We start from the raw sequence: 22728 nt of genomic DNA on the forward strand, positions 1-22728 counted from the left end.
ACCGGCGCAGACGCGCGCTCCTGAATTGCAGTATATCCGTGGGGAACGGTTAGGGCGCCCGCTGACTCCCGAAGGACAGGCCAGTGACCTTCCATCTGGAACGCGTGGCGTGGGGCTCAGTCTCATGAAGGACGGGCTGGCCAGGGAGTCAGGGGGGGCGTGCGGACTGAGCCGGTGCCCTGACGGTGCTGGAGGGGTCCCGTGTGATCGGAGGCCGAAGCAGGAAATCAGTGGGGAGGATGTGGCAATAATTCCGTGGGTACCAGAGAGCAGGGGATTCAAGCTGGTGTTTCCAGCTGTCTCCCTTTAACAGCCACGAAGGACAAAGGTTCCTACTTTGTGGAGAGTGAGGTCAGCTTCCCACAGGGAACTCCATTTGCCACTCACTCCCCAGTGTAGCAGGGTCCCCTCTGCCAAGGGACTGCGAAGCTCAGAGCAAAGGTCGCCTTCCCAGATGGTTTTGCCAATTGACAGTCATTAAACAAGGAGGCCATCAGTCTGCGGGGCTCTAATGCCTTGGCGCCTCCTTAAGCAAACCCCAACTAGCCTCCCAATAAGAACTGCTTAAGCTAGAGCCAATCAATTTCCCTGCTTTGCTTTCGCATCTTCTCTACGAAAACCACTTTTGGTTTGGCGCTTCCCAGTTCCAGTCCATGTTTGCTAAAGTAAAAAAAAATTAATATTCCTCAGTTTACATTTAACAACCAAGAGTGAGCTGTCCCAGCGACCTTGGTCCCAACAGAAAAATGATGCTTCTAGGACCTTCTCAGCATATCTTTCTTTGCTTCTCCACAACTCTTTAGTTTGCAAATGTTCATCCATCCGTAAAGGTTGAAAGAACCATACAATGAGCACCTGTGAGCCACTCCCTCGGCTTCAACTAGTATTTTCCTCAGCACAGCTTTTTTTTTTGTGCCTAGCTCTGCCACCTCTTCTGTCCCTCTGCTTCAGCAAGCACAGTATTTATTAAGTGCTTAGTCTCATCTCCACCCAGCATATGACCTCGTTAAAATGGAAATCAGTTCAAACCCTCCGTCATGTCCCCAATTCACCCTTGTCATGACTACAACACCCTTGAAGGCATGACCACCCCCTCCCCATTGCTCTCACCTCACCTGCTTCACCTTTTGCTTTCTCCAGGACCCTGGAAAAGTCTAGGCCACTTATGCTCAGGGCTTTTGTACTGGCTCTTCCCGACATCCCCGCCTGCGAGGTAATTGCTCAGTCTCAGTATGCTTCAAGTTGTTGCTCGAAGGACTTCTAAGTGAGGCCTTCTCTGACTGCTTGTTTAAAACCGAACCCCTCAAAACGCCCAGACCCCATTTTCTGCTTTGTTTGTTTCACAGCAATAACCATTAGATCACTTTCTCTGCCCCCTAGAATGTGACCCCTTGGGGGCAGGCATTTTTGTCTGGCTTGTTTCTTGCTGTATCCTCAGTGGCATATAGTAAGCATCCAGCAGCATTCACTAAAAAAAGCAGCGATCGAATCCAGGACGGACGAGGAGAAATGGGAAGTCACAGCAGGGCTCAGAGTGAGGCAGCGAGATGGTCAACAGATTGGAGGTCTCCATGGAAGACAGTAAGTTGGAAGATAACAGGACATGTCGTCACGACATCTGCAGAGGTGGCAGTTTCTTTTTTAGGGTGCTAGCTTGGGAATGGTGCCTGATGTGAAGGGGAAGCGGTGAAGAAATCTGCTGATGCCTCTGTGGGTGAGTGGTGGCAGGCTAGTGCTGTTGGTCTCTGAGAGGAGAGTAGGCAGCCCTTTGTGGCCCAAGCCCATGGGACTGACTTTTGCGAATGTCCCACAGCCCCTCTCCTCATTCGCAGTTGTGGCCTTGGCTCCACTTCCTTGAACACAGAGTCCAATCCCTTATCTTCCCAATGCAACTACAAACCTGACCACATCTGTGCACCTTCCCCTTTCCTCTTGGAACAATGTAGAAGGGTCCTTTCCATCCATCCACCCTACGACACCCCAGGTTGAGACCTGCTGGCTGGCAACTAGGGGCCTCCCGGGGGCTGATGTGTTGCTTCTGGGCCAAATTCTCCCTGCTCAGAGAGCATTGACACAACAAGATAGACAGTCCCCACCTTCTACAGGCACCTGTAGCAGTTGCCTCATAAATGTCTTGTAATGAATGGACCTGGGAAAACACCCTAGCCTGGGATCATGCAGGGAGAACAGGAGGGGCAACGAGAGAGCTGGCCTCTGGGGACAGCCAAGACTGTGAGGCATGCAACTGGAGGTTGGGAAAGAGGCTCACGTACAATCATGTAGCAGCCCTGAGCAGGGCTGAGTCACAGCGGAACTGAGGAGAAAGCATGGTGTCAGATTACAGATGGGCACAAAGGGAGCAGCGCGAGACTCGTGTCCACTTACAAAATGGACAGGAAATGCTGAAGGACTGGTGGTAGTGAATACACACCACGCTGGGGGAAGGTGACAGCAATAAGACCTGAAAAACTCTCAACCTGATTTTACATAAGCAACATGAATTACTGCCACTATCAAAGAACTCTCTCCTTACGACTAGTCATTGAGCAAGAGAATTGCTCTAGTAATCTCAAACCAAACATCAGTGTGCTTTTTTGGTTATGTCTGATCACAGTAATAAACTCTATTCATGAATATGCAGCAACTATCATCTTTCTCTTCCTAACAAATATGGCAGACTGGTAAAACAAAACAAAAAACAAGCGATCACATGAGGTGGGAGCAATGGCAGCAGGAGGAATGGGAGAGAACCTGTGAAGGACACCTCAAAGGACCCGAGGCTCCGTGGAAGGCAGGTTGTGGGGTGGAAGGCTGTGCACCCGGCTTCGAGCCAGGGAGATGGCCAGAAGAGTGAGAGAGGAGCCACACTCAGTCTCATGGCCTAGTGTGGGTCAGCTGGTGCTTGACCAGCTTTGACCGCTGGCTGAAGGCCTTCCCACAAGCGGTGCAGTCATAAGGCTTCTCTCCGGTGTGCGTCTTCTGATGCTGAATGAGGACTGAGCGCTGGCTGAAGGCTTTTCCACACTCACTGCACTTATAGGGTCTCTCGCCTGTGTGGATGATCTGATGCTGAATAAGGTGTGAGCTCTGGCTGAAGCCCTTACCACACTCAACACATGTGTACGGCTTCTCTCCAGTGTGAACTTTCTGATGGTGGATGAGGTTTGAGCTTCGGTTGAAGGCTTTCCCACACTGGTTACACTCATGGGGTTTCAATCCATTATGGATTCTCTGGTGCTGAATGAGAGTGGAGCTCTGGCTGAAAGTTTTCCCACATTCAGTACATTCATAGGGCTTCTCTCCAGTATGAACTCGCTGGTGAAGGATGAGGTTGGAGCTGCGGCCAAATGTCTTCCCACATTCGCGACACTCATAGGGCTTGTCACCCGTGTGTACACCCTGGTGCTGAATGAGAGCCGAGCTGTGGCTGAAGGCCTTCCCGCAGACACTGCACTCATAGGGCTTCTCTCCTGTGTGGATGATCTGGTGCTTTCTGAGCACAGAGCTGTAACTAAAGGCTTTCCCACACACGTTACACACATGGGGCTTCTCTCCGGTGTGAATCCTCCGATGCTGAATGAGGCTTGAGCTTTGGCTGAAGGCCTTCCCGCAGTCGTCGCATTTATAGGGTCTCTCTCCCGTGTGAACCCTGTGATGCTTAATAAGGTTGGATACCCGGCTGAATGGTTTACCGCACTCATCACACTCATAAGGCCTCTCTCCAGTGTGAACCCTCTGATGCTTCCGCAGGTGTGAGCTCTGGCTGAAGGCTTTCGCACACTCATTACACTCGAAAGGCTTCTCACCTGTGTGGATCCTGTGGTGTTTGATGAGGTTTGAGCTCCGCCGAAAGGCCTTCCCACAATCACTGCACACATATGGCTTCTCCCCCGAATGAATCCTCTGATGCTGGATGAGGTTTGAGCTCCGCCGGAAGGCCTTCCCACAGTCACTGCACTCGTAGGGCTTCTCGATCATGTGAGACCTCTGGTGCTTCTTAAGGCTGATGTTCTGGCGGAAAGCTTTCCCGCATTCCTCACATATGCACGGCTTCCCTACGCTGTGTGCGCCCCGATGCCTAACGAGGTCTGAGTGCACATGGAAGGCCTCCACACAGTCACTGCACTGGCGAGGCTCCTCGCTCACACGAGCCTTCTGCTGACTGTTAGGGACTGAGTTCTGGTGGAAGGCCTTTCCGCATCTCTCACATACGAAGGGCTTCTGTCCACTGTGGAGGGTCTGATGTTGAGTGAGGTCAGTGTTTCCTCTGAAGGTTTTCCCACACTCGCTACATATGAAGGGGCCTTCAGCTGTGTGAAGCCCTTCATGGCTACTTAAGTCCACGCTGTGCTGAAAACTCTGGCCACACATGTATGAATGTGGCCTCTCTTCCACAGGGGATCCCTGATATGTCACTGGGTTTGGGCTCAGACTGAACCTCCTTTCAATGTCGTCCCAGTCCAGCCCACCCTCTCCTAAGGGGCTCTTAAGGAGCGCGGCCTCTGGAGTGAAGTCCTCTCGGCAGAAGGACGGCACCCATCTTGAGTTGCCAGGGAGTCCCCGGTCTCTTTCTAACACATCACCACATGGTTCTTTGAGCTCAGGCTCCTGGGAAACATCACTGGTGTAGTTCTCTGGTATTTCTGCCTGTGACTCCAAATCATCAGAAACAACTTTCTTCTGAAGAAAATCCTCGCTCTCAATCCTGGTGTCCCTATCTGAAATGACAAACAACATCACAAGGAAGGAAACAGGAAAATACACAGATAACAAGTATGGGAGTGTGGGACCCACTGTGGCAGTCCAAGATCTCTTGAGGATACCAGGCTGCATGGCAACTGAAGACAAGCCCTCAGTCCGCACCCCAGCACCCACATCTCGTGTCACCTGCAGTCTCCTGGTGTCCCTAGACTGCACTTTGCCTCACTCACAGCAAGTCATCAAGTCCCATCTGCTGTGCTATTTTGTGTCCCAAACCCAGGCACTCAACCCTCTCACTTGTACAAGGAAAACATCACATGCCTCGTATTACACTGGTAAACACTGTACCTGTTTTTCTTTTCCACAATACATGGAACCTTCTTGGGCCCGTCTGTTGTTCACTCAGTGCTAATCAATGGCATTTGGGCTTTGTCTTAGGAGAAGCAAAGCTGGTTCCGACTGCGTTGTGGGCTGAGAATTGTGGTGGAGACATGGTGCAACATCAGATTCTGTCCCATTCAACACAGGAGACTTCAGAGATCGTGGCCTGTCCCGCCAAAGCCGCCTTTGCCCCTAAAACCTGCAGTTCTGACGGATCTTAGCTGAAATGACTTCTTGCCACAGTACAGTGTTTAAGTGGCAGCATCAGTCTTTCTGAAGGCTCCTTGTCACACCAGAAGGACAAGGAAACCCTCGTTCCCTTGGATCTCTCTCTTGAATGAAGATCCCGAGTCTCTGTCTCATTCAGTCGTGACATCCAGGCCATACTGCTCCTTTCTTCTCCTGCAGGGATGAGTCATGTCCCCATTTTCACTTCTGATTTTTGTCAATTTAAAGGTTTGTCAGTTTTGTTGATCTTTTAAAAAAAAAAATCGATGTCAGATTTTGTTGATTCTCTTTTGTTTTTCCACTCTCTATTTCACTTATCTCTGCTCTAATGTTTATCATGTCCTTGCTCCTGCTAGTTTTGGGTTTAGTTTCCTCCTCTTTTTGTAGTTCCTTAATATGTAAATTTAGATTACCGATTTAAGATCTTTTTAAAATTTCCCCTTTTGCACTGCCTTCCCTGCATGCGGTAAGTTTTGGTATTTTTTTGGCTTTGTTTTGTAGGTTTTTTCTAATTTCCCTCGTGACTTCCTTGTTTACCCGCTAGTTAAGAGTATGTTGTTTTATTTCTACATATTTGTGAATTTTCCTGCTGTCATTAGTTGGAGATGATCATTATATGATTTCAACCTTTTTAAAGGTATTGAGACTTGTTTTGTGGCCTAACATATGATCTATGTTGAAGAATGTTCCATGAGTGCTTGATAAGAATGTGCATCTTGTGCCTTCGAGTAGTGTATGTCTATTAGGTCTAGTTAGTTTATATTGTTCAAGTTCGCTATTTCATTATTGATCTTCTATCTAGATGTTCTGTCCATTTTTGGAAGTGAGGTACTGAGGTCTCCAACTATCATTACAGAACTATCTATCTCTTCCTTCTGTTTGCTTCGTATATTTTGGATTCTTTCTGAATGTGTATGTTTATAACTGCTATACCTTCTTGATGAGCTGATCTTTTTATCAATATATGATGTCTTCTCTTGTAAGAGGTTTTGACTTCGTTTATTTTGTCCGATAGTTTTATAGTTACCACAGTTCTCTTCTGGTTACTATTTGCATGGAATATCTTTTATCTCCTTTCAATTTAAACCTTACTTGTGTCTTTGGACCTAAAGTAAGCCTCTTCTACATAGCATATATAGTTGAATCGTGTCTAAAAAATATCTTTTCTGTCAATATATGCTTTTTGACTGGAGAGCCTAAAGCATTTACTTACTGGTTTTGTCCTTCATCACCTCTATTACTATCTTCTTTTGTGTTGTTTATTTTTTGTAGTGTCCCCTCTAGATTTTCTTTTCTTCCTGTCGTGTATATTTTAAAGATATTTTCTTAGTGGTATCATAGGGATTACAGTGAACATCCTAACATCCTAAAACAATCTAGTTGGTTTTTTCCCCTCCACAGCCCCTTTCCCCCTCCAAGCTTAATTGAAATATAACTGACATGTAACATTATGTAAGTTTGAGGTGTACAATGTGATGATCTGATATACGTATATATTGCAAAATGATTACTGCCATAAGGTTAGTTAACCTATCTATCCCCTCTCATGGCTGCCATGTTTTTAACATGGTGAGAAGTTTTAAGATCTACTCTTATCAATTTTCAAGTGTACAATACAGTATCATTAACTATAGTCACCATGTAGAATATTAGATCTCAGAATAAAACTGTCAAGTTTGAACTGATACCAACTTAACTGCAAAGCATACAAAACTCTGCTCCTACACAGCTCTGCCCCCGCCTTTATGTTGTCGTCACGAACACATCTTTATATGTTGTGTGTTCAATAACAGATTTTTAGTTACTTTTGTGCATGTCTTTTAAATCATGTAGGAAATAAAAAGTAGAGCTATAAACCAAATACACAACATTAGCTTTTGTAGCTGCCTATGTAGTTACCTTTAGCAGAGAGCCTTTATTCCCTCTGGGCCCCTGTCCAGTGTCCAGCCATCTTAACCTGCGGGACTCCCCTGAGCACTTCCTGTAGGGCCAGGTCTCCTGGCAGTGCACATCCTCAGCCTTTCTCTCTCTGGGAATGCCTTACTTCCTCCTCCATTTTGAAGGATAATTTTGAGAGAATTACTGTTGACAGTTTTTTTCTCTCTCGGCACTTTCACTGTCTTCTGATTACTTTCTGAGCTCCGTGGGTTCTGATGAGAAACTGGCTGTTAGTCTCACTGAGGGTCCCTTATATGAGACTGGTCACTTTTCTTCTGTTGTTTCCAAGGCTCCATTCTTTGACAACTGGATAATTTCTGAATGAGTTTTGGTGTAAACATCTTTGAATTTATCCAGATCGAAGTTAGTTGAGCTTTTTAGAAGTGTCGCATCATCTCTTTCATCAAATTTGGGACGTTTTGGCCACATATCTTCAAATATTCTCGGTGTCCTTCTCTTGCGCCCCTCCCTCTCGGACCCCATTGCATGTGTCGCTTTGCCTGATGGTATCTCACAGGTCTGTTGGGCTCTGTTCACTTTTCTTCACCTTCTTCTCTATCCTCATCAGACGGGATGATTCCAATTGTTCCACCTTCAAGTTTGCTGATTCCTTCGACTGCCCGCTAAATCTAGTGAACTTTGCACTTGTTATTGTGTTTTTCAGCTCTAAAACCTTGATTCCGTTTTTATAATTACATAGATGTTTTATTTTTATAATTATGTAAATTTACAAGCTCTACTGATATTCTCATTTTGTTCATGCACTATTTTCCTAGTTTCCTTTAGTTTTGTTTTGTAGCTCTTTGAACACAATTAAGACAGTTAATTTACAGTCTGTCAAGTATCTGTGCTTTTCCAGGGATACTCTCTCTGGAACCAAGGACCAGCGCCCCACTCTGGAAACATTGGCTGCTCACTTCAAAACTGCCACTGACCCAGGGAGTGTTTGGGGCATGAGCAAGTAAAAACAACACGAAGCCTTCCAACCACTGTTAAGTTGCCTTTTCCTTGATTCAGTATTGGCTTGGTTGCTGTACATCTGTTTTTTAGATTTCTGACAAAGTTGGTCCATGTGGTCTCAGCCTTTTTTTTAACGTTTTCTGTGAAAAGAACGGCTGTTTGACGCCACATGCTCCACCACTTGCTTCATAGGCTTCTGAAACAGGAGATCCCACTAACCCGTTTTTTTACCCTCTCCTGGAGCAAGCATCCCGGTTTCCCTCGCCCAGCATACCCTTGGCCATAAAGTTAACATCTGTCACTGCCTGGGACAGTCACCAGGGCTCTTTCAGAGCCGCTTCTTGGGACCTTGTCAAGTCTCTCTCTTCTATCCACCTCCCTGCTCTGACACACGTGCCTCACACCACCTGTGCCCTCAGGCCAACCTTCCATGGCCACACAGGCTCTGCCCAGATGTCCTGAGAGTAACAATATGTCCCATGTGGTTAAGAGAGTCCTCTGTACAGCAGCCACAATCGGACCCAGTAAGGAAAGCTAACACTGAGTAACCATCCTGATCACTGCTGTGAGGTCCACATAGGAGGCAAGCTGGGGAGGGGTCTTCAGGAAGGGCTCTCTGGCAGGGCTCTGAAGGGGATGGGAGCAGCTGGGCAGTGTGAATGCAGGCGGAGGGAGTGGGGCCAAGGCCCAGGTTAGGGTGGTGGCTGTTCTGGGCAGGGTCAGCTGGCAACCATCACACTGCACCCTTCTGTTTGTCAAGTGGGAAAACCGGAGTGTCCCACTCAGGGAACCATGGCAGCCAGGGGCCAGGCGAACTTCTTCTCTGACCTGTAGCCTTGGCCCCTCAAGTCCACGAGGCATCCTGCCCCTAATAATGACACAGATAACACCTGGAGTCAAACTCAAGGTGACATGGGCATAGTGCCCCCCCCAAATGAGGGCACCAGTGGGAAACTTGCTTCTAGTACCTGGCTGCTGATGGTGAGGGGGGGTGGTTCCCAGCTCAGTGTTGCTGCAGCAGAGGGGACCACAGAGTGCAGATCCACGTTGGGTCATGGTGGGAGCATCACTCACACAGGCCTGGGCTGCAGGGGTCCAAGGGCATGGTCCAGGAACGGAGGGCTCCATTGATGCCTCGTGGGTGAGCTCTGAGGCTGGGCATGACTGGGACCTGGAGACCAGAAAGGACACTGGTGAGTGTGCAGAAGTCCCAGGGATACAACCTCCCAGCAGGTCGGGGTCCCTTCTTCCTCCCCTGCAGCCTGAGACCTAAGGAAAACCTGGTGCTGAGTCTCAGAGACTGATGCCATCTTCCCTGATCCTGGGCTCAAGGGGAGGGTCAGCCAGTCATGGGCGTACAGACTCGCAAGCCAGAGCCATGAGTGGGGGGCGAGATGAGCCCAGGCCTGCCATGACGGAAGAGCAGTCACCACAGAGCCCCCGCTTGGGTAAACCCCTCATTTCTGAAACAATGCCCTGAGGGTGAACCACCGGCCCCACTCACAGGGGGAGCGGCAGCTCGAGGCTGGGTAGCCAGCGGCAGCCTGAGCTGCAGACAGGCGCATGGTCACCACAGTGCCCCCCTGGCCCTTCTGGCAGCAGCCACAGTCGACACCCTCGTCTCTACCTTCCTTGGCCGTCTTTTCACTGCACCGGCAGCTGCCCCCGACTCCTCCTCTCCCTCTCCATGTTGGCGCTCCAGGGCTCACTTCTGCACATCAACTTCCTCGGTTAATCTGTCCACTTCTGAATTATTGAGAACCCAAAGACTGTGAAGACTCCTAAAGCTGGGTTCATCTCCAGCCCTAACTGTTCCCTCTGAGCAGGACATTCCCTGGACATATGATGGGTCTCCAACATCACTAAGTTACTGATTCCCTCCATCCTTCCCGCTGCCCCATCTCCGTGCAAACGTAATACACCTTGCCCAGCAGTCCACCTGGGAGTGGGGCGACACCCCCTGGCCCTTTATTCCCACTGCACCATCAACAGGTATACCGATCCCTCTGTCTTTCAGGAGTGGAGAAGACAAGGTATGAAATGTTGGTAGAAGTCCATTTTGGACACTGCCTGCCAATCTATGTCCCTCCCGGACATATGTTTCCAGAGTTTCCCAAACACCTACCATATGCCTGGGTCTGTTCTGGGAACGCTGTGAAGATACAGCAGTGACCATCGCCCTTGGTGGGGAGATAGATCATACGAAATGCATCAATGAGATGGGCAAGTGCTCTGGGCATAGGCATCGGGGAAGGGGTGGAGCCCTGGGGTAGGCCAGTATTTAAACCAGGGGTGGGGTGGGAGGTGGGATGGGGGGTGGTTAGGCCCCGCCTGATTAGAAAGGTGGGAGAACGCAGAGGTGTGGACAGAGCTCAGAGGTAGAGTCACTGGGGCACAGAATATAAGAGGCCTTGGCTGCCTGAGGAAGGTGAGGCACTGCGCACATTCCTACATTAGGAAAAAGACAGAACACAGGAAACATCTCAGAAGGGTAACCTGGCACAGGTGGTCAGCGGGATGGCACAGGCGAGACTCACAACAGGGAGAGCACTGACTTAAGGGGCTAAACCATGCGCAGCAGAGGGGATGCTGTTTCCATGGAGTGTGTGGGGGGGGCGGGGGTTCGCTTTCCCTCTCCCAAGGGGAGACATGATCATTTGCAATATGTAGTCCGTTCATTTTATTTTAAAATTCTCAAAATCATCAACACTGTCACGGAACAGGGGCACAGTCACATGGCTCAAAATTCAAAATGTAAAAAAGGGCTTATGCTGAAACATCTCCCAGCCAGCCACTCAGTTCCCCTTCCCAGTTTCTAACGTACCCCTTCAGATTATTCTAACACAAGCAAACATGTACATATACATTTTTTCGCCTCTTCTTTATAAACTGTAACAAGCTATGGTCGTTTCATATCTTGTTTTTCTCACCGCAGTATGTGTGGGATTCTTGCCCAGGACACAGACCCAATCGGTGGCAGACAGAATGACCTCCCCACCCATGTCCACCTCTTAACCCTTGGAACCTGTGGATATGCTGCTCGACACACAAAACAGACATGGCAGAGAGAATTAAGGTTATGGGCCTGGATTACCCTACTAGACCCAAAATAATGACAGGAGCCCTTGCTGACTCCGAGGCGCATCGGTCAAGTGCAAGGACTGGAGCCTCCAGGATCTAAGGACAGTCAGCAAGAACACATGCACTTCAGTGCAAAGACCTCAAGAAACTGCATTCTGCCAACGAGCTCGGAAGCGAATTCTCTCGGCTAAGTGCAGCAGAGACCACGGCAGGCGTCCATAGCACGTGCATGAGCCACCATCACTCGGCCCCACCCCTACGGGGGAGAACTCGCCCCCACTCTCCAGTCCCTTCTCCACGCGCAGGCCGAAGCCACCATCGACCAGGCCCCCAGGCAGGGCACCCGGTGCTGAGCGACGACTCCACCTCTCACTCGGTCCCGACGTTCGCACCGGATTCCCGCGGCCCTTCCTGCACCCCAAGCGCACCCGCCCCACGGCTCTGCAGTAGTTCTGGCCCCGGTCGCGCCGCCAGGCTGCGGGGCTGGGCCAGGCTCCACCACCGCCGTGCCCCCTCCGGAGGGCGCCATCCGCCGCTCCGGCCTCCGGCCCCGCCCAGGCCGAGCAGCCCCGCCCCTCCGACCGCGGTTCCCACGACCCCCGCCCTTAGGAGTCCAGCCCGCCCGGCGCCGGCACCCACCGCAGGGGAGTGGGAGTCACGCGGGAGCGCGTCGGCAACGAGCAGCCTTGACCCCCGCGAACGCCCCTCGGCCGGGCGTCGCTCGGGGAAGGGCGCAAAGCCGCGGTGCCGAAGCGGTTCGGCCCGGGACGCAATCCCGAAGTCCCGCCCCGACTTCCGGCCCGCGGGCCCGCCCCGCCAGGGCCAGGGTAGTCGCTCTAGGCGGCGGGAGGCCGAGGCGACTCGGTGGCTCCGCGCCTGACTCCCGCACCGCACTCGGAGCCCCTGTGGGATGACCGCTGTCAGAGCCGGACCCCGCAACTAACGAGGTGGTAAATATAAAAGGACAAACGATTAGAAAGGCTGGGAGAATGAGATATACCGCTGCTGTGGGACTTAGATACACAGGCGCCTAGAATCGGAACAGACTGTAGCGTGATAAAAACCGGAGGATCCACGTGGAACAACTGAATCCCCAATCAGCAAATGATGCGACGGGACAGAGGGGAAAACTCAAATTTCTTCGACAGGTAGTATACATTTCATGGGACTTTTCATGGAACATTTACAAAAGTTGATGATACACTCAGATACAAAGAATACAAATATTTTAAGGCATACATCTTGCAGGCAGATTAAACTATCAAAATTAGAAATACATAAAAAGTTGGTCAAAAAAACCTATGTATTGTAATTTACGAAGCATTGTCTACATAACCTTGCAATCAAAAATGATACTAACTGGAAAAATACAGACTATAAGGCAATGAAAACCAAACACTTCATTCTTACACCTGAGAAACTGGGTGTAAAGTGTAAAATATATAATAGTCATTGAAATTTTCCAGAGAACAGATACAATATATAAATATGTCACAGATCTTGTTTTTGTTATGAAAGAAAACAAGTGCATTTATCTTAAGAAGTTACAAAAAGAAACATTTCTCTGCACGAGCAATGACCAATTAGATGATGTAATGAAAAAAAAAAAAGTGAAATGCCCTCCACAAGAGCCACCAAAACTACAAAATACTGGGGAATTAACCAAAAGCACTCAAGCCCTATGTGGAGAAGACTCAAAAATTTAGCAAAAGACACAGAAGACTATCTGAATCAAAGAGCAATTTCTTGCTGTTATATGGAACAATTTAACATCTCAAAGATGTAAAATTTCTTCCAATTTAACCTATAAATTCACAGCAATCCAATCAAAGATCTACTTGGATTTTTTTAGAAGAAAACTCAAAATTAGTATGGAAAAAGAAAAGTTAATGAATAGCCAAATCAACCTACAAAGGGCAAAGGTGGGAGGATGTGTTTCCAGTATCAGTGCAAAAATTCACAACAAAGGCAGCACAACATAGAGCCCAGTGTCAGACGTTTGTACAAACGGAAAGTTAACAGGCGATAAAAGTGGCACCACAATTAATGGTAAAAGGGTGGGTTGTTATTAGGCATTGAAAAAATGACCTCACTCAATGGAAAAAACAGAACCAGAACCCTAATAACATACAGAATGGTCGTCTCTAAGTGAACTGAATATGAACAGTAAAGAAATGAGGTTAGCAGAAAAAATGCACAGGAAATATTTTTGAGACCCTGGGATAGAGGAGATGCTCTGAATAGCTATCAGAGAAATGCAAGTTAAATGTCAGTGAGATACCACTTCACACTGCTGGGCTGGAAATGTCGAAGCCCAGATCATGCATGTTAGCACTTCAGGTTCATATGCTTTTCTCTCATGTGAAATCATGTGTTCGTGTGGTGGCTTCCTCTAAGCAGTCATCAGGATTGCCAATTCCTGCCCTGGGGATGTTTCATCAGCTGACTTGGAGGGGAAGGAGAGAGCAGCTGCTAACAGAGATGACGAACCGTGTCTGCCAGAGTCCTTCCATGGGTTACCTGCTGCACTTGGTCCCTGGGCAAGGGCAACAACCCAAAGGCCCGCCGGCGGACGTGTGCAGCCTCTCCACGAGGTCCTCTAACCAAAGAGCAAGTCGCCTCTCACCATGTCCCCTGCAGTGTGGAGGAAGACGATGGTGGGAAACACATGCAGCATTCCAACTCTGTGGGCAGCGTCCCGGGAGTAAACCTGGCGTGTGGTTGCTGTGCATACTGTGTAGTTTTTTTGAATGCAAAGTTTCCAGATATAAGTGAATGAGCTTAGCAGTGGTCTGCAGAGTCCTCCCATGGGCACCTCTGTACATATGCTGGATAGCCTCTACCCAGCATGGCAGGAAGCTCCATGACAGTGCCCTGGCACCCGGCTCTGTAAGAACTCCCTGGGCCTCATCAGTTCTCACTTGCCCTTCCAGGGGGCTTCCTTGTCCATGATTCCCATGTTCACCCGCAAAGGATTGTGAGAGGCCACTCTAGCTGGGGCAACGAAGTTTCGCAGGGGCTTCCGAATGGGCAGTTGAGGGTCTGGGTCAGCTTGTTGTCTGCAGACCTCCATGCAAAGGCCAAACCTAGTTGTGGGCTTAAGCCTGAGAACTCGTCTTTTACATATTGACCTCTACGTGCATGCCGTCCTCCTCTCTCTCTAGCTCAAGGTTGCTACCTTAAGGCCACCTGGACTGTGAGGCTCAGGTGGGAAGGCAGTGCCTGCCTTGGCCATTCTTTCATCAAGTGTTTATAAACTGAACTTCCATGTGCAAGACACAGGTCCACTCTCTGTTGGCAGGGATGTCTTCACGGGCATTAGGCCTGTGCGGTCACAAGGGCTCTGCACCAAAGGTCCAGCACTCGGTTTAATGCTGGACTAACCCTGTTGTTTGGCTGAAAACTCTTGAGTATTTGTGAGGGATGTGGGGCGTTCCTTGGCTACCTCTTTAGAGCCTCAACTGCTCAAAGCTTCGCGTGGGGTTCAGAAGACACCAGCATCATCAGTCCCGTGGAGCTCTTTCATCAGACTCTTGGTCAGAACAGATTGCAGGCTTTAGCAGAAGGAAGCCCTTTGTCCAGTCTTGCTCTCCTCTGCCTGCACCTCCACGGGCCATCCTCCAGCCTGAGTCTCTCTTGGAGGGCTTTGCTGGAAGTGGTGACAAATAACCAGCACTCGTCCGTATTCTGAACTATTTTCAAACCTTTCCTCCTACAGTTTTAGTCACAGGCAGCCTACTCCTAACATAGCACAAGCAAGAATCATGCTGAATGCTTCTCTATGCACAGCAGTCATCAGCTTCCCACATCTCTTCCCTCACTGCCTGACCACTGAGAACTCCCCACTGCCAGGTGATGTCATGCTCTGAATTAGAGTAAAACTCAGCTGATGCAAAGAGCCTCAAAACTAATACTGACTTTAGCAAGGCAGGGGGCTGTTTCTTCTGTCCTGTGACAGTCCACAGGGGGGTAGCGGCTGTCCTCTTGAAGCTGGAGGGGCACAGGCTCCTTGTACCTGAGGAACCCATGCTCCCCAGAGCATGGCGTCCACCCCCCAGTGTTGAGGCAGACACAGGCAACCGAGCACTGCACTCTCTTCCCCGGTCTGACAGCCTTAGAATCAATTCCCATTCCCGTTACCCAGACTTTCGCTGATAGTAAATGGGCAAAGTCCTGCCATTATTGGCTAGTCTGGCACTCCCTTGCGTCAAACCGCACTCATCTCCTGGGTCTGCTGGTTTCACTGCTAGAAGCAAACAAAGTTGGTGTGTATCAAGGAAATTCCACAGTCCCCCGCAAACGGCCACAGCTTCAAGGATGCTGACGTAACTCACATTGCTGCCTTTTTCCAGTGCATGTATGAATAAAATCAAACTTGTTGCCTTCCCTCCACGTACACTGGGTTATCAGATTTTTCTATTATAGCCACCACTGCTACAAACATTTCAGGACACATCTGGTTTTCATGTGAGTGTCTCCTGTGTGTATGCGTAGGAATGAAATTGGGCTGTGGGCTAAGTGTGTCTTTATTTCTAATGCAAAGCGACCTCCTATGTGCTGTCCAAGTTCGCTCCCATCCACTGAATAACAGTAACCGTTGCTACTTTTTGCAGCACTTGTTATTGTCAAGACTAAGATTTTGCTAGTGTGGTGAGTGCAACATGGCATCTCATGATGACACTGACACTAATGAGCTGTGCCCATCTTTTATCGCTGCGGGACTATCTCAAGCAGTGGAGGAGCTTTAGCGGGTTTTGTGGCAGAGGCTGGAGTGAAGGCAGGGCATCCTGGATGGCGGGCACAGGTGCAAGTGGACAGAGTAAGCCTCCCCAGGCACCAAGCCCGACTGGGATCCTGACCTCAAGCTCTTCTCCAGAGCCCGGGGCTGAGAGATACCCCCACTCTGGGCCCATGATTTAGGGGGTTGGGACCTCAGTCCAGATGCCCTTGGCCCAGGACCCCCATGTACCAGCTTGGAGGCACGCCTCCCCAGCTCACTCTAGCTCTCCTTCTGGACCAGCCTGTGTCGGCCCGATACTCTAAGACCTGGAAATGTGGATGTGCCCAAGGCAGTGCTACCAGGACCGCATGCCCAGAGCGGGCTGCTCTAGTGGGGGCGGGACCCCCCCAGCTCAGGCGTGCTGTCCTGCAAAGCCCGGCACTGGTCGGGTGCTCACGGGTTCCCGAGAGAGCAGCAGATTCCTTCCCAGCCCTCCCCCGACCCCCAGTCACAAAGCCTTCCTGTTCTGTGGCTGTCTCTTCACAGGCTGTCATTTTCATGGCCTCCTAATGCCTCCAGATCCTTTTCAAGGCCCTGCTCCTAGCCACTCAATATATACAGTGGCCCCAGCAATCATTCTGCTCCTCTGGACACAGCTAACTGAACAGGTGTTGACACCCAGCCCAGGTGTGCCAGAGTCCCTTCCTCAAGCTCTGCACTCTTGGCTGTATTTATCAGTTTCACAGGTTTACGGGTACATGAGTGGACACCTAACCAGAGATCGACCAGAGTCCTCCCCTTAGAATATGAATCAAAACACGAAGTTCTCAGCTTTATTCCGGCAGGTCTCTCAGAAGCAGCAGTTATGGAGTGTAAGTGGTGTGGGTGTGTGTTTGTGTGGCACCATCAGCCCAGTGGAACAGGAAACTGAGAAAGCAGGTCTGCAGGGAAACCAGGGTACAATCCAGGGGTGGAAATCCTGAAATCTTCCCAGTTCCTGCTCTGGCTAGCTCCCTGCCTGGGGTTCCATCAGACACCTCAGGATCCTTATAGACAGTGCTCCCCTCTTTGCTCAAGATATCTCACACAGGATTCTGATACTTGCAGCTGCATGCCCTATTGCACACAGCACTCAAGTTCAGTACTGCAGTTTTCCACTGCCTCATCCTCAGGTACATAGAAAGTGCTGAGTGCACAGTGTTAAAGGGGAAAAGCCACCTCCATCTGCTCAGCCATGCTTCTTGGAGAGTCAGCCTCTGGGGTCAGAGCCCAAAGACTTCACAGCCTCCCAAGTGCCTCCCACTCTTGCCTGAAAACGGGTGAGAATGGACACCCCCATTAGTGCTTGTACATAAATAAACCCTAAGAACCGGTTGGGTGAATGCAGTGGCAACCACACGCGATAAGTCAGCAGGACTGGCACAGGAACACACACGCACAAGTTAACAGGCACTTATATGCGGAACAACTTTTACAGCAGAAAGACCAGTGCCCCGTCCCTTTCTGACCCACATCTCCAGCTGTGGGTCAAGAGCAAGGCGTGGAGGACAAGGACATTGGTCTGCCTTAGGACACTCGCTGCACTCAAAAGGCTTCTCCCTGTAATATCTTTTCGGAAGAGCCTAAGGGAGTAGGCCAAGGAAAGATTGTTTTAGTGGAGACCAGTGTGTCTCAAGAGAGAGGAAGCAGCCATGATGATGGAGTGGAATGTTAGGAGTGGTTTCTGGAGGTGCAGTCAGTCCGGGAGACTTCCTGTGGCTCTCGCCGTGAAGACCTGCACTTCCTTATTTGGGCCTTTATTACACGTAGGCGCGGGAGGCATCGGAGAGATCTGGGACTTGCCAACACGGAAGGCTGGGCCCTGTACATCTCCCTCTCTAAATTTCTTCAAGGACCTGCTGTCTGGATCGAGGGGCTGAATAGGTGCTACTATTGCCGGGGAAGAAAAATGAGGTGGCTGTGAGCTGCTGGGGGCAGGGGAGGGTCAGGGGAAGCAGAGCAGAGTGAGGTCTGGAAACGGCTGCTCCTCTATGATTTGCAGTGCGTGAGCTGGCGGTAAGGTCGGTCAGACAGCTGCTCGTGTCAAGTCAGGAGCTTGGACTTTGTGCTGGAGGACAGGCAAGATTCTGAGGCAGGACAGTAACTTAGTTTTTTAGAAAGATCACCCTGCCACGGGGTGGTTCAGAAAAGACAGGCAGAGTGAAACTACGGGCAGAGATGAGCCTGAAGACTGGACTGCAGCTGTGCAGAGCTGGTGTGTGGGTGGGGGGGCAGCTGGGGTGGAGACTATATAGGGCAGGGGTCCTCAACCCCTGGTCGCAGGCCAGTGGAGTCCATGGCCTCTCAGGAACCAGGCCGCACAGCAGGAGGTGAGCTGCGCAGCGGGTGAGCAGTGAGCAAAGCTTCGTCAGGATTCGCAGCCGCTCTCCAGCGCTAGCATCCCGCCTCAGCTCCACCTCCAGTCATCAGACCTTAGATTCTCATAGGAGCGCCGTTCCCTGATGGCAAAAAGATTGGGGACCGCTGACTTAGGGGCTAAACTGATGGGGCTCCGTGGTTGATTGGACACACGGGCTGTAGAGTCGGGCGGCGTCTGATGTGGGGCCTGTGCGCAGGCGCAGAAGCGGTTCCGGCCAAATCAGAGGGTGGCTCACAGACAAGGAAGCAAGAAACTGCCCTATTTGGTCCTGAAACCTCCAGTCTCCCAGAACTGAAAAACATCCTGTAGTGTATTTAAAAGTATGTCTTAAAGTCTTTGATAAAATGTCTCCCCTCAAAAGGTGCAGCAACCCTATGAAACCCTGAGCTGGAGCCCCCCAGCTGTGCTATGCTAGACCCCACTCTCAGAAACGGTGAGATAACGGATGTTCGCTGCTTTCAGTCGTCTAAGTTTTGTGGTGATCACACCACGGTAATTAACTAATAATATACTATCTGTGGTGCACAAACTCCTACCGTCTGACACCTCCCACCCCAGGCCGGCGACAGGAAACGACCCTTTCCAGCTCGTTCCCGACAGGGGTCGCCACGCGCCCTAGTCCCCCTGAAGCCCCGAGGGGGCCCCGCCCCTCCCCGCTGCCCCCCGGCCGGTGGCCGGCAGCAGGGCGCCCTGGGCGGCTCCCGCGAGGAGCAGGGGCCGCGCGCCGCGCCAGCGAAGGCGCACGGGCCCCTCCCGCCCGCTGCCGGCCGCACCCGCTGGCCTTTTTTTTAAAGTCCCAGGTATTTTTACTGGACTTTGGCGAACAGGCTCGACTCGAGGAAGATCGCTGTCCGCAGTGTTGAGCCTTCCACGCCGTGCTGAGGGCTGCCCCGCCGTCCACGCGAACCTGCAGCCTCCGCGGCACCGCGCTGGTAACGAGCGCCGGTCCCGGGGCCCTCGCTCACGGCCTTCCACGTTTCTGTGTCTGCTCTTCTCGCCCCACCGGAGGGTGAGTTTGGGGCCCGATCCCTCGTTCCGGGGCTCGCCCTTTTATCCCGAACGGTACCCGCGGCGTCTAAGCGCCCGCGAGTAGCGGCGCCCGAAGCCCTCGGCGGAACCCTGCGCCGCAGCCGCGTTTCCGGGGGGCGGAAGAGGCGTCGCACGCGGGGCCCTCTGCGGCTTCCGGCGGCGACCGCGGCGCATGGCGGTGAGCCGCGCCGAGGGGGCGCGCGGGCGGTGGGGCCTCGGGCCCTCGGCGCCCCCCGGTGACCCCCCTGCTGGCTCCTTTTCTCCAGGCCCTCGGATGTCCTGCTCGGGAGACGTCGGCGGCCCCGGGCCCAGGTACCGCTCGCGCGCCACGCAGCCCCGGGCTCCCGCGGCCGCTTCCCGGCGCCTCGGCCCGTCCACGGTAAGGCTTCGTCCCTCCGTCTCTGTTCAGGGCACCGCCCGTGCAGCGAAGTCGCCTCCAGGACGCATCCCGCAGGCGGGGAAGGCGACGCAGCCTCTAAGAAGCAAAAGAAGAAAACCCGGAGGAGGGCTTCTGCGTCGAACGGAAGCGGGAAGGGCCCAGAAAAACCGGTCCCAGAGGAAGCCCCTCCAAGCGCCGGGGCCCAGGCAAGGGTGGGCCTCGGTAGGAAGGGTGGGGTTCCCGGGCGCATTCTGGGTGTGAGTGCGCCAGCAGTGGTGGTCTCGGATTTGCGGAGTTAAGGCGGGAAGAGAGATGACGTGGGGGTTTGGGGTCCCTGTGGGATCGGGGTGGAGGCCGCTGGGACCTGATACCCTCTTTCAGCCACTGTCCCCAATCCATCACAGGCGGAGAAGCTGGCTCGGGAACTGGCCTGGTGCGTGGAGCAGCTGGAACTGGGCCTCAAGACGCAGACACCCAGCCCAAAACAGAGTGAGGGCCCTTCTGTAGAGTTGGGGGGAGGTGAACGGTGACAATGCTATGGCCTGCAGGTGCTGCCAGGGGATGGGATTGTTACTTTTGAGTAGGAGATGAGGATAGAGGAGGTCTCTAGCCCTTTGTTTTTATTTGCAGAAGAGCAGGCTATTGGGGCAATCCGAATCCTTCGCAGCGAAAGAACCCCCCTGCCCCGGAAGAGGCAGCTGATGCGCTCCTTGTTTGGGGACTACAGGGCTCAGATGGAAGCCGAGTGGTGCCAGGCCCTGCGGGCTCTCAGGACCGGTGAGGAGCTGGGGACTGGTTGATTCAGGACTACCTAGTTCAAGGGGTTAGGGAAGAAGAGCCTAGGGAGTGAAGGGAAGACTCCCAGACAACAGGGCTGGTGAGGGAAGGAGATTGGCTCGGGAAAGCCTGGGGAAGCACGGAGGGAAGAAGCCTGGACCTCAGGAGGCCTGAGCGGGGGAGGTGGGGGTAAGAGTTGGTGAATTTCTCCGAGATTCTGAGTGGGATGTGATGATAATACGTACCTTATCGTTTTGAGAACTAAATTAGTGAATTTATACAGAGGGGTTAGAGCTGTATGGGCACAGTTAATGTTAGCTGTTATTACTCAGTTCTGACGATCTCTCCCCTCTGCCACAGCGGCCCACTCAGCCCACGTGCAGCCTGTAGGTGAGGCTGCCAGGAGGAAGAGCCGGAGGGTCTGCAGGCCTCGCCCAGCAAGGGGAGCCAAGGCCACACTGGACACTCCCAATGAAGAGTTTAGGTTCAATTTCTTTTAGCCTCCACTACATCCTGGAGCAGTTCTTCTCTGCAGGTGGTATGAAAATTTGTCCTGATGCAGAGCCTTTCCAGGAATGCTTTGTCGGACAGATGTTGGGTTGTCTGTCCCTGGCTGGTCATTGAATCTGGTGCCATGACTGCCGGGCAGGTGTGAGACCAGCACACTGAGTACTGTCAGACCAGCACCAGACCCATTTGTAGGGTTCAGACAATCGTCCCTCCTGTCAAGAGAGTGAGGTCAATTAGAAAGGCTTCTATAGAAAGCCGAAATGAGTGCCGGCATGTCGTGGGGAAAACGTCTTACTCCGTGTTCAGGGTTAGACTAAGTGGCTAAGGGTGCGTGGGGAAGCTGCATAATTACATTGGTGCTCACTTATGGAAAGGTGTCCTGTCAGATGGGGTAGTGCTTTATGCCGTTATGTCACAGTGTCCTAATAAAACTATTTTTATAAAAACAGATGAGAGTGTGTGCCAACTGCCTGTGTTAGATGAAGCGCAAATGATGCAGGCCTCTGATACTGATGGGTCCAGGCCCCCATCTCAGTTCTTGGTCTTTTGTCTGTATTGCTTTCATCCCTGAGCAAGTGTTGTCCTCTGCAGCCAGGGTGGCCCCGTGCATGCCAGGTTTGGATCTCAGGAGCTGAGAGCTTCCTGGGTTAACAATCCTGGCCAAAGACCTGACTGAGCCTCTGTGGATGACCTCTCTAAATGCTGGCTGCTCCAGGCGATAGTCCCCGGACTTGGGTTGCATTGAATCTGGTTTTCCAGGTGGCTCAATCTCCCTCGGCGGCTTTGATGCCATCTTTGCTGGTGTCTCCCAAACTTGCATCCCAGACTAGATTGATACTTGGGAGCCCACCTGCCTACTGAACATCGCTACTTTGATGTTTCATAGGCATTTCAAATTTATCCCAACCGTTTGATTAGCCTCCAAATCTCCTTTTGTTTTCTGGTTTTCAGTGAATGGCACTACTGCCCACCAGCTGATTAGGCCAAATCCCAGGTCTTTTTTTTTTTAACGTTAGACGGGTCATGTGCCAATGTCGTAACAAGATTCGAGGTAGGCACGTCTCACACAACAGCATGAACACCCAATCGTCACGCTTATGAACTAGAAAAGGATCTGGGTCATTCTTGATCGCTCTCTTTCTCCATCACGTACAGTCAATAGTTCAGCTGGAATGTGAGCTCTGTCTTCAAACCAAATCCGAAATCCTTTGCGCTTTCTCTGTCTCTGCTGCTAGGCCTTCCAGTCCCGGCCCTATCTCTCACTCCAACTGCTGGTGGAGCCTCCAGGCTTTAGTCTCCCTTCCCTCCACTCCCACCTGGGTGTTCAGTGCAGCCAGAACGCTCCTCCACATACGTTGGGGCCTATTTTTCTTGCCCAGTGACGCGATTGTCCCTAGGATACAACGTGGAGGCTGCTGAGTGGGGCCTCACACATTTAGGCTTCTGGACGCCTCTGTGACGTTGCCCCCTCCCTGTTTTCACCTTGCTGGCTTCTTGTCTGCTCCCAAAGTACCAACTTAATCCTGTCTCAAGGTCTTCCATCCTGCTGCTGCCTTTGCCTGATGGCTTTTCCTCCACATCTTAGCATGGCTGGCTCCCGGGAGA

The 22728-nt window shown here is 51.5% G+C and overlaps 2 protein-coding genes and 1 non-coding gene across 7 annotated transcripts; 1 reads left to right on the forward strand and 2 right to left on the reverse strand.

Annotated features, from left to right (window-relative positions):
• Positions 1-663: 663 nt before the first annotated feature.
• Positions 664-12084, reverse strand: ZNF16 (zinc finger protein 16). 5 transcript variants are annotated; one of them, XM_039846158.1, is made up of 4 exons: positions 11929-12063; positions 9836-9954; positions 9177-9379; positions 664-4718 (listed from the first exon to the last, which is right to left on the reverse strand). In XM_039846158.1, the coding sequence occupies exons 3-4, from the start codon at positions 9334-9336 to the stop codon at positions 2875-2877; spliced, it is 2004 nt and encodes a 667-aa protein (XP_039702092.1). In that variant the 5' UTR covers positions 9337-9379; positions 9836-9954; positions 11929-12063; the 3' UTR covers positions 664-2874. The 5 variants fall into 5 exon arrangements, with proteins under 5 accessions (XP_039702092.1, XP_039702095.1, XP_039702094.1 ...); XM_039846161.1 differs by lacking the exon at positions 11929-12063 and adding an exon at positions 11663-11757; XM_039846160.1 differs by lacking the exon at positions 11929-12063 and adding an exon at positions 10334-11527.
• A 7505-nt stretch (positions 12085-19589) lies between these two features.
• CUNH8orf33 (chromosome unknown C8orf33 homolog) lies at positions 19590-21573 on the forward strand. The gene is made up of 6 exons (XM_039846205.1): positions 19590-19635; positions 19724-19769; positions 19867-20042; positions 20241-20325; positions 20467-20613; positions 20974-21573. The coding sequence occupies exons 1-6, from the start codon at positions 19630-19632 to the stop codon at positions 21111-21113; spliced, it is 600 nt and encodes a 199-aa protein (XP_039702139.1). The 5' UTR covers positions 19590-19629; the 3' UTR covers positions 21114-21573.
• A 560-nt stretch (positions 21574-22133) lies between these two features.
• LOC120588877 (small nucleolar RNA U13) lies at positions 22134-22237 on the reverse strand. Its single transcript, XR_005649338.1, has one exon. It is a non-coding gene; the product is annotated as a small nucleolar RNA U13 (small nucleolar RNA).
• Positions 22238-22728: the final 491 nt, after the last annotated feature.

Source organism: Pteropus medius, unplaced genomic scaffold (genome assembly GCF_902729225.1).
Source record: "Pteropus medius unplaced genomic scaffold, Ma_sr-lr_union100, whole genome shotgun sequence".
Classification (NCBI taxonomy): domain Eukaryota; kingdom Metazoa; phylum Chordata; class Mammalia; order Chiroptera; family Pteropodidae; genus Pteropus; species Pteropus medius.

What these genes read in the sequence shown, in the direction of transcription:
- ZNF16 (XM_039846157.1), bottom strand. Translation starts at nt 9,336, where the DNA reads ATGGAGCCCTCCGTTCCTGGACCATGCCCTTGGACCCCTGCAGCCCAG. An exon ending in CCCTCACCATCAGCAGCCAG is followed by an intron (nt 4,719 to 9,176) that starts GTACTAGAAGCA and finishes TTGTCATTTCAG; the next exon opens with ATAGGGACACCAGGATTGAG.
- CUNH8orf33 (XM_039846205.1), top strand. An exon ending in GACACCCAGCCCAAAACAGA is followed by an intron (nt 20,326 to 20,466) that starts GTGAGGGCCCTT and finishes TTTTATTTGCAG; the next exon opens with AAGAGCAGGCTATTGGGGCA. An exon ending in CCTGCGGGCTCTCAGGACCG is followed by an intron (nt 20,614 to 20,973) that starts GTGAGGAGCTGG and finishes CCTCTGCCACAG; the next exon opens with CGGCCCACTCAGCCCACGTG.